We start from the raw sequence: 15,896 nt of genomic DNA on the forward strand, positions 1-15,896 counted from the left end.
GGTAATTGCCAGAACAGAAGTAAGACTGATTTTTATGAAATTTTTATGGGTGAATATTGGCAGAAACAAGAAGAAAAGGGGAAACCCTTAGATATTAGTAGCATTGATGAGGTAGTATACAGTAATTAACGCTGAGAGGATGCCAAATGCCAGAGAATGCAAAGAAAAACAAGGACATTGTGATGATGATGATTCAGCAAGAGAGCTCATTTATGGCTGAGAAGTGCCCAGAGTAGAAATGAGTTTCATTAATTGCTTGGTGGGAGAAGAGAGGAGGCCTCTATTAGATTGTGCATTGTCCCATGCACTCCCTGATCCCCAAAGAATGTTAAACAAACAATCATTTGGAGAAGCCCAGAGGACATATGTCTGGAAAGCTTCAAAAGCTTCCTGCCATCCTTGGGGATAAAGAAGGGAGAGGGGAACTGAGCTGACATTTGCTCAACCTTCTGATTTGTCTTTGTCTAACAGTCCGTAATCCCTCACAAAAATTCCCATGGATTCCCTGCTTACATTCTTATCAGCTTAAATTATCTCACTTTAAACCTTCACCAAAAGAACAGTAACTGGGTCAGACTGTGACTAAGTTACAATATATGTGTCTAATAAAAATCCTAGAGAAGCATCTATGACAGTGAATTGGCACAGGTCATGTGCAGTGTGAAAAGAGACCAGGGGCAGTAAGAAAATAAAGCAAAATTATGCCTATCTACAGAATTCAGTGGCACATATGTGCACTGTGACTAATGTGATAATCCAGAGCAGTTAAATAGCAGTTAAATAGGTAAGGCTTGCTAGAACTGGTGAGAAAACCAGCCATTATTTGGATATAAGGCCAACTGCACTGACCTATCCATGTGTAGGTATCTATACATAGAGAAGTAAAAGAAGAATTCAGCCCCTCTCAGTCAGCTTTTGGGGCACTGTTCAGTTGCCCACACACAGATATTTTGTGCCATTTGATATACCTACAGGCAAACCTTGGGATGCATTTGGAATGACAGAGATGCTTCCTTGGGCTTTGGCTGTCAGTGCAGTTTGGGCCTCCTCTTGGCCTTGTATGTTATCTTGTAGGCCCTAGAAAATGTCCTGGATATCCAAGGGCAAATGACATTAGACACTCATGTTTATCTAAATTAATAATATGCAAGGTAACTGTTGCCTGAATCACTTTCTGGGCTCCAGTGACTACCTTGACTAAGATGTCCTTTGAGTTAGTCTTGCTAGAAGCCTGCTGCTATTAAGGATGCCCTCTTCCCTTCCATCTGCCACCAAAAGTGCCTCTCTCATACCAGAGCAAATGAACTAAGTCACAGCTTGCTGTTGACAGTACAGGAACTGGGACCTATAGAATACCTGACACCTATACCTAACTTAGGGGTCATGCTTGAAAAGATGCATTGTTGCTTCTTCCTTTCTTATGAGTTGTGCTTTTTATTCTTCTCTCTGTACAATTTGAGCAATACCTTGGAGCATCAGCTAAAACTTATTCTAATTGCCAGGGGTAGTCTCTGTGTTCATGCTAACACTGCTGCTGAAATACTGTAGCTAATTTTGATATTCAGAAGCCAAAATAACAATAATAATTGATATTTTGCCGTGGGGTTGGAGAAGAGTTACAACTAGAAAACTTTTCCAGCAGTGAAGAAGGCTGATAACTGTGACTTCAGCTCTATGTGCAGAGCAGTGACTATATTACTGTGCCACTGTCCAGCAGTGAGGGAACAAGGTTACAGTGGTTTGACAGACAGAAGCTCCTAAATGGGATGCCTCAGACTCAAAAAAAATTGTTGCATAGCCTGCAATCTCTGCTACTGGCAAAGATAAGAAGAATGAAAAGGAAAAAAAGGGCACTGGCATGATCACAGTCTACAAGTACAAAATAGAGATCATGAGTTTTTGCTGTTGGGTGGTCTTGAATCTAACAGACACAATCTTCAAAGGTCGGAATGGATGCTAGGTGAATTCATCTAGAAAAAAGTAAGCAGAGTCTTGACCAGTGTGTTACTAAATGCTGAAATAATGGCTGTGGTTGTATGGGCTCCTTGTAAATGTTTTAATAGAGATTAGGTGCTTTCTACAACATATGCTCTAGGTGAAAAACAGTTCAGAGTATTCCTGTGCCAGAGGTTCTAACTAGAGCTTCTCACTGCTTCTTCACAAACCCCCCAGCTGATGCAAACGTGAAAACACCATCCTCCTCAAAAGCCATTCTCATTCTTCCTTCACTCTTTATCTGGAGCCACCACTCTCACTGCTACCCCATTCCCAGGCTCCTGCTCACACATGCTGCAGGTGGACATTTCACTGAGGGACACCACAGATGGGTGAGGCCACTTCCAGCAGCCTGGGGTGGTTTTGCCTGGCTGACACTTGGCTGGAGTACAGCTCTCCGTGGATTTGCCCACTGGGACTCACCATGCTCCAGGATGTACTTCACAATCTCGCTGTTCCCAGTCTTGGCAGCATGATGCAACAAGGAGCAGTGATCAGGACCTTGGATTAACAAATTGGCTCCTTTTTTACAACATTCTATGAACTGGAAGAAAAAAAAAAAAGAGAGAGAGAAAAAAAATCACACAGAAGGATAAGATGGGAGGAGCAGAAAAACAAATATGTCAGTAAATTCTTTACTGGTTCTCATTGTTAAGTCAGTACCAAAAGAGAATAAAATAATATAAAACATTAATTTAAACCCAGCTTTTAGACCCTGATATAAAATATCTGAACCACAAGTACTGACAATTATATGGGTTAAGGAGAACAGTCTGTATTTCCTAAACAATGAGACATTGCTATTCTATCTGGTGATGATTTATTGTTTGCTAGGAATGCTTGCAAACCACACCTGGTAACACTGTTGGGATATATTAAAATATATGTACTTCATAGAAAATCCTGGCTTCTTTGCTGAAGACTCAGATTTTTCCTCAGCACAAGGGTTTAAGATTTTCTGACTAAATCAGAAAAGTCCAACTCAAAATCCCACAAGGATGTGAGGTGACTGTCAGGGACCCCCCTTCTCACAGTGTCCCCTGTTCAGGGCTGGCCAAGGAGGAAGCACTATGTGGGGTAAGAATGAGAGGGGAACAGCAACCAGGCAGGTCTCAGAAATGCTGCAAACTTTGGGGGAGGGGGGTGGAATTTGCAGTGCAGATCATTGCAGAAAAAGGAGAGAATTGCTACAGTGGGTACTCATTTATGATGCAGTACATCTGAAAAGAGGCAAGGAGTTTCCCCATCAAAGCCAGCTCAGGCAAGAGGTTTTCCAGAAGCTTAGAGGAGACAATACTTCTATGACTGCTTGAAGGACTGCTCCGCAGATGCCACAAGTGCTGAGGCAGTGGTATAGAAGGGGCACCTGCAGGCAAAAAGTTGGCCTACAGCACTGTCATTTTTACAAATGGCTCCAAGCTGGCTTCTCACAGATAAAATTGCAATCATTAATCACAGTCTTCATCCAAATTCGAGGGTATGTTTTCAGATCCTGACTTGGCTACTGAGACCTGCAGCCTGAATAGCTGTCTGATGTGGGACTTCAGCCACTGGCACAAAAAATTTTGCCTGAGTAGTTTACCTACCAAACTCAGTATACCACTACACGTTTTGAGACATCCATCAGGTGTTAAAACAACCAGCTGAGATTTGTTCTACTTGGTCTGGTGGTTGCCTAGGTAGACTTAAGAGTGATCTAGCACTTGGGGGCTTGGTCACCAACCTCACTGGTGTAAAATATCCTTTCCTGTGTAAGACTGTGTCAGAACTACCCTGCTGTTCAACACTGCCAATATAGTAATTTCACTGTTAGTAACTGGCACATTGCTCCATGCTGTGGGCTCCGAATCCTGTGCAAAAAGGCTCTGTCTAACACCAGATCTTATTCATGCAAATTTCACACCTCACCTGAATGAGGTGTTCCCCTAGTATTCAGGGTTTCCTGGAAAGGCTGTAAAATGCACTTGCCAGAAGTTCCTACAGCAGCCTATTTATGTTTTGAGCAGAGGTGTAATAAAATTTACAGTATATCTCACTGGCAAGAAACTGTGAATAAGTGGACACTTGGTACTCTGTACCTACCTTCAGTAGATCACCAGATATGACTGCCTGTAAAAGTGCTGCAAAAGACAAAAAGAAAACTGATGTCAGGCTGAAAGCATTATGCATACAGCTTCACAGCTGAGGACATAGCTCACAGCATGTGCAAGTTAAGACTGACATCCCTCAGTCCACTTGCATTCTCACGTACTACCAGAACCAGTGCAAACCCTGCACGGACACATATTGGAAAAGCAGAAGAGAACCCATGGTGATGAAAGCTATATGGGCATCAAGCCATCATTTCCAATGTTGTCCTGGAACTGCAGGCTTTTGTCTGAATTTTTCACTGGAGACACTTCTGAGACCTTTCAGTAGTGTCCACAAGGTGGACAAGGTCAAGTCTCCAGCACTAGAACCATCACTGAAAATACCAGTGCTATCTGCACGGAGAACCTGAAACTCTCTACAGACCTGTCAGACTTTGTCATGCTGATAGTGGAGTAGTCTGTCAGTCCCCAATACACTGAGAATCCCAAATTGTATATGATTGACAAGAGAGAAATTTCTTAACAATTACATGTATTACAAAAACATTCTGAGATGCTAGAGGGGAGAAAATCCCCTGGGTTTGGCAGGCAGAGTCACAGAGCAAGACCCAGTTCTCACCTTGTCAGCCTTTGTATTTTAAACAGACATAGAAGGAAAAAGAGACAAAGTGGACAAGGGCTCACAACAAGGCAGGATAGAGCTGCAAAGAGCTGGGAGCTTCTCACTACTCACTACTGTCTGCCCTGAGTCTGTTAAAAGACAAAAGGAAGGCAAATGCCTGGGACTCCATTGCCCAGAGAAGCTGTTACAAACCTATCACTATGTGATTATCTCCTTCTTTTCCCTATCATGGAATATATTGTAAAAAGCAATGATGAATAATCTTTCTGAGATTAAATGGTTTGTGTCTTAGAAAGCACTTAACATCTGCCTGTGTCTAAGCCCATTTCCATCTTTGCATCTAGGCAGTGCAATCAAATTAAGCATTTGCTCAAGCACCATCCTTGATAAAGATGCTGAAAGTTCACGTAAGCAGGAACAAGGCAGGAAAGAGGAGCACAGTATCGCCCTGCCTCTGAAAAATAACCCACAGGAAACTGCACAGTGGGAATTCCATGATGAGCATGCTATGCTTTCAGAAATGACAAGGCATCCAAGCTAAACACTGCAGAAGAGGAAGGATGTTCAAAGGCAACTCAACAAATGCCCCTTTCTTTGAAAACACCTGGGGCTATGTGGCTTTCTAGTCTCTGTAAAGCCTCATACCCCAGCCATGCAGCAGTGGGAAAAGCAAAACTCCAGTCCAGCTAAGTTCTGTCTTGAGAAAGCAGCATCAGCAATTCTTGCAACTTCAGATTTAGGGCAGTTTTTCAGTGGCCATGAGTTAAACTAAATCCTAAAAATCCCCCTGGCCACTGTGTGAGAGAGGACACACAGATTTTAGGAATAGAAGAAGGCAAACACCAGCAGGTAAGAGCTAGAAAATTCCTCCATTTTTATTTTCAGTGGTTTACATAATCATTTTTTCCCAATAGTTCTAACAATTTCTTAGCTCAAATTAATAGCAGAACACAACTCATGTAATATCCTTTATCTATTTCCCTCTTTTTTTTTTTTTTTTTGGTCAATCTGATCTCACTGAGACCTTTATTCTCTAGGCTACTGCAGTCTGCACTTGTATAAATATCTTGCACTCCTAGCATGTGAAAATCAAATGAGCTGGTGACATGAGTTTTTCCTTGCTTTCTACATCCAATTTCTTAAGACATGGCTTCCCTGAAGTCACTTTTCTGAGAGGCAGTGATACATTTTCTTATGCAAGCCACGCTGAAGATTGCAGTTCAAAAAAACCAGAAGAGAGAGCTATGATTTTTTGAAAAGCCTGACAAGATGTGAAAAATCTTCTACGCCGAATATCCATAATCAGAACTGGTCTGGTGATAAGGCTATTAGGATAAAGCAGCTCTAAAACAAATTCAACATAATTAGACCAATCTTTTCATCTCTTTCCTAAGCCTCAAATCCAGCAAAGCATTTAGACAAGTGCTTAGCTTTGAGCTAATTACATTCTTTTCACACCAAGCCTACCTGCACTCTTAAAATTAAGTGCTTTGCTAGCGTAGAACTTATTGGATAAATGAATACATTACAGATCAACAAAAGCAGCTGGCATAACAAGAGATTAGACTACAGTAAAATAATTCAGAGCTATACAGCCAAAGACATGAAGATTTAGAAGCTATTGAGCTAGAAATGGAGAAAGGTTCTTTGGAATCGGGAACATGTTTACATAAATATATGAATATTGCTTAGCACAATAACCCCATAGACCCAAACGGGACTGCTGGGCATATTGAGGAGGAGGGTGAAGATGGCAAAAATCACCTGGTTGTTAAAGAGGTGGTGAAGCAAGCAAGCAGATGGCATTGACAAGAGAGAGCAGACTGAGAAGTGGAGAAAAATGCTGTTAACATGCAAAGCCAGGCTAGCTTAAAATTAGAAATGTTAAAGTGAGAATTATTTTATTTCTTCCATGAAACACTGCACCGCTGGTGTAACATGTAAAATGAGCTATGCCACTGTTTTATCATATATAATATACCTTCAGGACTTAAAGATGTCTCAAAAATTACTTGATTTAATTAATATTTTAATCAAGTCATTATTTTCTCAATTTATCCTCAGAAAAGCATATCTCATTGCTAATAAAAGTGTTTTATTACCTTTTTTATTTATTTAGCAGGTAGCTTTATTGCTGATGTAAGGTGACAGCTTGCCAAAACTGGCAACTGGAGTGCTCTGTTAATGTATTGAGGATGCACTCGGTCCCCAGGCTGCCTCCTTAGCAAAGCTCTAACTACCCAACTTAGAAAAGAATCTTCATAAAGAAAACCACCAAAAAACAAAAACAAAAAAAAACCCTACCCAGGCCTGCCAGCAAACACAAAAAAATGGCTAGCAGAACAAATACCAAAAACCACCCACTCCAAAATAAACACCCTCATACACACATACACACCTGACTTATAAATTATTATTGAGCAGATACGAGTGGATAATGCACCAACAGAAAAAAAGCCATGTTGAAACGGTTGCTAATGGAATTGTGGTAATGCTGCAAGCTAATAGAGCTTGAGACACCGGATAAACAACTACTAGTACGCACTCATGCTGAAAAGAATACTTTTCCTAGGGCTTATACCACTCATCTAATTTCTATGTTAGCGTTCATTGCTTCCATTGGAAACAGCTATTTTTATTTCATATTCTAAAAATCTATGCTAATGCCACTGAGTCACAACAAACATTTTTGTTTCCCTGACAAAATTACCTTCTGAAATAACAATTGCTCTCTGGCTCTGCATGTGAAGCCAGCACCATGAAAACAGTGCTGCAAAGTCAGTCATTAAACACTGGGCATCACAGAAAGGAGAAGTGAAGTATTCATAATCCATAACTTCAGAGGCTGCAAGATGCCTGAGAGGTCTCAAAGGGTTGCTTGGATGGTCAGAAGGGAAAATAACTATCCATAGAAAATAACCTGCTTTGCCCTGCAACAGTTCATGCTGTGCTCCACAGACTAAAGAAGTTCTTGAGAAAATGACCTCCAACTTGCAGCACCTAAATTAAGAATCCAGCTAAGACAGAGAGGGGTTCCTTCAGAATAGCATGATTTCAGGAGACATGTCTGATCACCTCCAGAAATGACAGCCAAACAAGGGCAAAATGGGAGGTCTTATTTTAAGATTTTCCAATGTGTGATATTCCTAACACCAGGCAATGCTCATGGTCTTGGAATTTTTAGTTCTTCATATACCTACAGGCACAGAATGGGAATGTCTCATAAATGTAAGGACTAACAAAGACAGACCCACGACTGCAGCACATCAGAAGAATGCAGCAGGAGAAGGGAAGAAGTCATCACCATCACCTCACTCACTTCAAATGCCACGAAAATTCTCAGAAGCATCACAAGCAAGGAAAAACCTCAAACCCCTTCCTGTATGCCCTGTAGAAAAATTTTATCCTAATCCCAAGGCTGCTGATCAGCTTAACACCAAGGACAGACACAGGGCTCATCGCCAGGTTACTATTACACCAGAAACTTTGCTGCTAAAACACTTTCAGAAAGAACATGAATAAAAAAATTCTTATAAAACCTCATAAGTAACATCTCAGGATCACAAGGTTCTTAGCTTGAAGTAGTTTGACATAGAAGTTATTAAGTAAGTTATTTGAATAATCATTAGTAAGAGGAGGTGGTCTGCACTGAAAAGAATCTCAAAGAACAGGATAGTTCTACAGCCTGCCCCTGTCAGCAGTACAGGGGTAGTGTGTCTTTTCACTTGAGTAAGAGTTATTCATAAACAATAAATATCCTCCAGATTTTATTAGTCAGACTGCTCACCTGATCTGACTCCTTCAATGACATATTTGAACCCACTACTTCTGTGGCAATTAAGCCACAGGGAATGCTGATAAAAATGTACAGCACCTTTGAAGTTTTCAACATTTACAAGCAATTCTTTAGTGAAGATCTAAAAACTGTGACTGAAAGGAGCATAATCATTTAATACTGTATTATAAAGTGTAAGTACCACACCAAGGAGTTGTCAGATTCATGATTAAAATGAAGGCAATTATAGACCTATGAATGAAATGCATTGTGACAACAGAGTATTATTTGCAATAATGCATCCTAATCCTACCTACTATCAGTTAAAAAATACCAGGGTATCAATGCATCTAATTAGAGTATGACAATATTTAAGCAGATGGTAATTTATGGCAAAACTGAGCTACCATAACTCAAGACCTGGTTGGAGGCTGTTTTGACCAAATTGATTTGGTGGGTGACATCCCAGCATGGCAGGGGAGCTGGAACTAGGTGTTCTTTAAGGTTCCTTCCAATCCAAAGAGAATAGAATTCTATAATTCTCTGATCTCAAGCAGAATTAGGGTTCACAAAACCTTTAGCTCTTTCAAAAGACTGTTGATAATCTGAAGTGATCAACTCCTTGCAGAAACCTCATTTAACAGAAAATTCCAGCACCTGTCCAGCCCTTTCTAAGACACATGTAATGCACTGATTCAGTACATTTGGAATTGATATGCCATCAGCATTTCAGTGCTGAATGGTTCTTATTGGTTGGAGGCAGCTAATAAAAAATAGAAGAGCTTTGGTGTGTAGTGCCCAGAATATGAGTGTCAGTGTTCAGCACCATCTCCTATCAGCATGCTCAGGGGAACTCCTAAAGAGTACCTCATAAAACACTGCCTCACTCAAACCTTGTAGAGCTGATAATGAAGAAGAATCTATGGGAGAAAATTACATCATCAGATGTTTGAGAGTTTTTAAACTTGGACTATCATTAGCTTCCAGAACATTTCCAACCCTTTATTGATGTTTTAATCTTTGTGTAATTCACAGAGTCAGAAATTTAAAGTAATTACTGCTTCACACATTGACAAGTTAAAAGCAGACCCTGATTAGAAGAGTACTTTTACACAGTTGGGGTCTTCTGAGCTACTAAAGATCAGCATTACAGAAAAAATAACAAAAGAAGCCCTCGGGGCTTATTTTTCACCAGTTTTAGAGAAATCAATAATAATTTCTATTTCAATCACTCCAAAAGCTATGCTCTCAAAAGACTGGAGTATATATAGATTATCATTCAGAAATACACTCTTTTCTCTGTAAACAACAACTTGCTCATAAAAGCTTTATGACAAACTGACAGTAATATAACTTACCCAGAAATGTACAGAACTGATTTTTTTCTACTCTAGCCACAATCTTCATCCTTGACCTGCAGATGAAAGGGGTGGGGGGTACCATAGGGAATTGGTGCATGGATTACTTCCCTTCTGAGAGGACTGTGAGAAACAGGCACCTAAGATTAAGAGCAGCGAATTCACTTGGTATTTCTGAAGGGCTTGACAGTCCCACAGAACAATTTTAGGGATCCATGAAGAGAAGTAGCAAATCTCTGCACTTGAGCTTTTACAAAAACTTACCCCTTTCCAACATTTTATCTGCTTTTAGAGTTACAGAAGGAAACACAAACCACCTATAAAATACACATGTCAAACTGTCTACATAACTGAGAAATTAAATTACAAAATTAATAACACTTTGTTGGAATGACTGTGAGCTCACAGGTCTTTGATCTACAGACAATCTCAAGACTCACCAAAGCTGATGATGCTTAAATATTTCCTTTGAAGATAAGCTGAGTGAAAAGAGCAATTAAATTTTTCTTCATGTATTTTATGCACCTGCAAGTAGTGGAAGTGAAAACTGAAGACCATGAAAAAAGTAAACAGAAGTTAAACCTTGCAGGTTAAGGGGTCTTCTAGATGCTGGCAAAAATTAAAAAAATTAAAAAAATCCAGAAATACATGTTTAAATCACTTCTTCTGTAGTCACTGAAAAAGTACATCAAACAGGGAATGGAAAAAGGTTTCTGAACTTGCTAGAGTTCTATTTCAGCCCAAAGACTGCATAAGAAACATGATGACAGCAAAAATTACATGCAGTTAGTGGTTTCCTGCTTAAATCATAATAATCCTTGCGCTGAATAAAGCAAAGACTCATTGATTTTTAACTTTTTTCCAAAATGTGTCTGTTTGCTGCCACTGCCCTAAAGAAACAGGTGTTAAATGAGGGTTGTCCACAGGTTTTCAGATTCACAAAAGTCTTGGGCTTCTTATGGAACCTGAAGTCAATGCCACCAGCCTAGGCAAGTCACAACAGCTCTGCTGCGTGGCACTATTTCCATGAAAGACAACCAAATAAAGAGCCTGAGAGCTCAAAATACTCCCAAAAGACCAAGCAAACTGACAGTGCAGCAACCTCCTGCAACCAAGAGCTCAGAAGCACATCAGCTGAGCGGCAGCCAGACACACACATCTGATGACTGTTCAGCAAGAGGAATATTAGAAGGGCCTTCACGTGGTGTCTTGAGCTATTTCTGGACAGGAAAATGTCCATAAGTGCACATCCTCTTGTGGTTTGAGAGAGACACTTTTGAAGTCTGCTGGCCCTCTGAATAAGTCATGCCCCAATAACATCTGTTTCTAGGATTGCACAAAGAGGTAGAAAACCCTTCTAAATATTTGAGGGCTGTCCTTTAGTTTAGCATCCCATGCAGATTTAGAGATCTGACATAGTTTTGATTGCACCTGTTTGCCTAACTTGTGAGTAAGAATAAAATATAACATGTTAAAAAAAAAAAAAAATCAATCATTACTCAGGTGGCTATAAATATGTGTTATGAACGTTTACCTTTTAAGAATTTAGAATTCAATCAACTGCACCAAAACACTGGTAAGAGAGAAGAAGCAGGGGGGAAAAAGACAAAAATAGCCACACATACTTGCTGAAGGGAAAGAAAGGCTAAATTCTCACTTACACAGAAGTCCCTTCATACAACTCTAAAAGGATAAAGAGGCTTTCAAGCAGATGTAAATTACACTCAAGCTGCCTTTAAAGCCCTATTTTCACTGAGACTAGTTTAAAGCTACTTTGATGCCAATTAGAGTCCAACCTGAATTGTTTATGTGGCACTTGTGCAGAGCTGAGAGTGCAGTTGATAGTTAGGAGTGGAAGTATCCAGATCCTAATGTTGAACTTTTGCTGCAAAACCATTTAGCTCAGATTTACAAAGGGAAAGGATGGTGTAAAAAAAAAGAAAAAAAAAAGAAAAGGACTTCCTTTGTAAATAGTTCAGAAACCCAAAGAGCAGTCATAGATAAACTAAGCACCATCTGGCTCACATCATCACTTTTTTGCCTTCCTTTTTGGTTCCACCATTTTTATTTTTAAGCCAAGACAGCAATTAATGTCATTCTCAGGAGTGATGGAGTGGAAGAAAATGTCTGTGATGAAGTAAGAATGCAAGGCAGGGAAGACTTTGGCTGACTAATGCAGTAATTTTATCAATAGAGTAGCACTACCTTGGAAGAAGGATAATTCTAGGTAAAATAATTAAGCAATGGTTTATTTTTAATTTAAAAATTAATAGGACAGCAAAAAAGAAACATTGTGGGCCACACTGTTCCTCTTCTCTGGCTTTGTAGGCCATTCCTATCACAGGCACTCTTAGCACACTCCCTTCAGGTTTTCGCCCCTGCAACACTGACTGCAGTTCCTTTGCCTGGCAATAACTAAGGAACTCTTCCTCAAAAAGCTAGGGCTTCAGAGAATCATCTGAAATTCAGTTCAAAAGTATTTTTTCTAGCCAAGTTCTTCTGTAGGTGAAGTTGGCACTCTTATCTGACCATGAGCTACCTCCATTACAAAAAAAAAAAACCAAGAAACATAAGCAAAGTAGGTTGCAAGGCTACCCAGAGCTGCTGCCTGAAGACAAGCATGCCAATTCAGACAGCATATTCCTTACTTCCTCCAGAGGGGAAAAGGATAATGGCAGTGGCCACTGTGAAATAAATGTTTTTGTGTTTTCATCTAGTACTTATTCAGATGCCTACATCTGCCAGACATCCTCTCAGCTGCCTGCTGATCCCTCAGGCTGCTTGGATATGACAAGAGGTGGGGTGTAGGTGTTTTATAAAGGTTTTATCCAGAAAGAGCCTCCCTCAGCCCCTGACATGTGCTTTCACATAATGCTTTCTCTTGCCAGGAGGACCCTGAGTCTGCATCAATACCAGGCTCTGCTGAGCTGAGAAGCAAATAACGAACCCAGAGCGGATCCCCAAGGCATCATTGGCTCAGTTGTCCACAGATACATTCAAAACACTGTCCAGGCAGGCTTTCTTCCCAAAGTGGTTAATTAATCAAAATAAATACCTGCAGTCAGGAGCCTCCCTCCAACCCCTCCCATACTCATTTTAATTTGTACACAGAAAGCATTCCAAGACATCTCACTTTGTTGCTGGGTAAACAGCTGCAGTGTTCACCATCACCATGAAGAATACAGTGTCTCCTCTATCTCTTTGGAAGGCATCTGGTGTGAAAAATAAATTTTTTTTTTCTTTATTTTTTTTATTCTACCAGCACTAAGATGTTTGGATTCATCTGCAGCCTCCTGCTTATACTTTTAATCAGTATGGCAGACTGCTTCAAAACTCTAGAGAACATCTCCTTGCAGACTGTGACTATCAAGATTAGTGGAGATTGGCTCTGGAAAGAAGAAAGGAGGCTGAGAGAGTGAAGTCTACATTCCCACAGGCCACCATGGGCAACAGGAAATCCCATCTATTGGAGGTTCCAGGAAGTGTTATTGCTTGTGCTATTTTCTGGGATTCCTGCAACCATCTTCCTCCTTTCATGCGTTTAGATTTCCTCTCTTTAACAGAGCAGATGGCACTGGGGCAAATCCCAGAGTGTACAGTACATTCTGCCTCCATGGCAGGCGCAGACACAGCATAGCAAAGCATTCTCCTGTGTGGGATGGAGCAATCACTGCCTTCCATGCACACACTTGATCAGCCCCTTCCTTATAATTCAGAGAGCAGCTCTCTCTATTCAGAGGGATATCCAGAGACAGAATTACACCTCCCACCTAAAACTTCCAGTTTAAACCCATGCTAAGCAATCCCTGGGGAAATTTTTTTTTTTTTTTTCTAATAGAGACTAATTTAGAAGTCACCATTACATACTCACTTCACTTCTAATGTACTCCTGGCCCTACACAAATCCCTCCTAGGTGTAGGATATCCAGGCTGGATGACTCCAAATCATAGAGTGACTCCATGGCATGGAGCCAGCATCTGGCAGAATCTGAAAGACCTTTGAGTGTCTTTTCAAGCAGAACACCATCCCTTCTCTTAATCTCTTATATGATATTATCCCTTTGTAATAATAGCCTTCAAAATTGCTCATTTAAATGTATTTCCCTCTTGTTTTAATTTCTCAGTTGTCCCCTATTCCCTCATGAATTTTGAATCTATTACACACAAAATGTACCAAAACCACAGAAATTATGCTGATGCAGCAAAAACACATGACTGCTGGAAGTAAACAAGGCAAAAAGCCCAGTTTCATTGGTTTATAGAGAAATGAGTAGGGGAGCAGTAACATAAATACTTGAAACCTCTCATGTCCCAGTCAGAATGCTACTCAGATGTATAAGGATTAAGCTCTGGTTGACTGCTACTTGAGGTGCCTTAGTATAGCTACTTAAAACTGAGTAATTCCATCAAAGGCAAGGTTCTCCTGTTTGAAGTTAGACCCACAAATATTGAGCAGCATCAGCTCCAAGTTGCCACAACATGAATAACACACCAATGTCCCTACACCATTAATAGCAACACTCAAGAGTTTGCTGGGTGTTTTCCAGAATACTTAAGATGGAAGCAGAACTCAGTGTACTCTTTTTAGGGCCATTTCCTTCAATTGCTCACATGATAGTGAAGAATCAACTCACACATACAAGGTAAACCAAGAATAGTAGAGAGAACCTAACTTTGGCCAGATGTAACTACAGATATGTATATTTAATGCAAATTTCTGCAGGGTGGCTATAAATAGGGGTGGGCAGGGCAGGCATGATCTAGAGTCCCCACAAAATACAGTGCAGCTCTGAAAGGTGCTGGGTGAGAGAAGAGTTTGGTAAACCTCAACCAGTCACCCAACAATAACCAGAAAACAAATGTGGACTGGATAACCAGATAATGAGTGTATAGTGGCAACATGTTGTATTAGAAGTCTGCATTCCCATCACACTACCATGCCTGTTCCAGAAGAAATGGATGCAATAACCTCTAATGGTGTCAGACCTCCTGAGCATATCACCAGAACTTTTTATATAGCAAAAATATGGCAGGTGATACCCTTCACTAAAAGATAACTTTCCTGGCCCTTCATGATGACATCTACCAGGTCTTCTGTGGGCCTGAGACTTGCTCATTTTTGAGTGTCATCTAACCCCAACACTCAAAGAAAATCACTGACTTCCAAGGCTGCGGGGCCGGTAGCTGCACCAGGGCCTATCTGACCAAACAGGTCATTCTTCAGAGTTGTCAATCCCCTGTCTAAACTAGTATTCTTTAGGATTTACCTGGTTTGTATCATTTTGCAAATCAGTTAGAGCATTTTAGGGGCTTAGGGGTTTTGTCTACTCCTTTTGTTAATTAAAAAAAAAAAAAAAAAAAAAAAGAAGATGATGGATTTCACTCTTTAGTTATTGATTTCCTAGCTACTTGTACCAAGAACAAAGACACAAATCTGAAGAGGCTTTGGTTATCTTTTCTTTTGAAGTTTGGGATTTTCTAGCAGTGCTCATTCCCTTTCAGTGCCAATTAAAATGGCTCTGCTTTGTAACTGATAAAGGTGTCTTCAACACGTGTCCACAACAAGGAGCATTGTGTGCAGTTACAATTGTTCAATAGATGCCCAGTCCCAGACAGATGGTGCTTTATCTTCACCCACTTGTCAAGACAGCATAATGCATTGTCCTGTCAGGGATTAATGGAAGTGCCACTCACATTATATGCTAATTCTGGTACAAGTCTGTTAGAACTCTACAGATGCTACAGCTACTGTTTCTCACTAGTGCTTGTTGCAGTCAGTCCACACTGGAGCAGAAGCAGGACATTCAGAAACCAAGGTGAGGAGCACAATGCAAAAATCTACGCAGAATGCAACCTTGTGGTCAATAGGAAAGAGTCATTTAAAAAGCAAAAAGAGGATGATAAAAAAAAACACAGAAAAACAGTTGAAGAAAAAGTGACAACTGAATATTAAAGCAGACAAAACAAAGATTGGGAACCAAGAGGGAGGTTAAAACAAAAGATCCAAAACAGAGAAAGAGCCTTTTCTCAGTAATGATCAACAACATATCACATAA

General features: G+C 40.3%; 1 protein-coding gene across 7 annotated transcripts in view; it reads right to left on the bottom strand.

Annotated features, from left to right (window-relative positions):
• DGKI (diacylglycerol kinase iota) overlaps positions 1-15,896 on the bottom strand; it is a 201,550-nt gene that overhangs the window by 13,371 nt on the left and 172,283 nt on the right. For all 7 annotated transcript variants that reach the window (XM_019006711.2, XM_019006712.2, XM_019006713.2 and 4 more), the window contains 2 exons: positions 4,078-4,115; positions 2,419-2,539 (listed from right to left, as the gene is read on the bottom strand). In XM_019006711.2, coding sequence (XP_018862256.1) covers positions 2,419-2,539; positions 4,078-4,115 — 159 coding nt within the window. The remainder of the gene's footprint in view (positions 1-2,418; positions 2,540-4,077; positions 4,116-15,896) is intronic.

Source organism: Parus major, chromosome 1A (genome assembly GCF_001522545.3).
Source record: "Parus major isolate Abel chromosome 1A, Parus_major1.1, whole genome shotgun sequence".
Classification (NCBI taxonomy): domain Eukaryota; kingdom Metazoa; phylum Chordata; class Aves; order Passeriformes; family Paridae; genus Parus; species Parus major.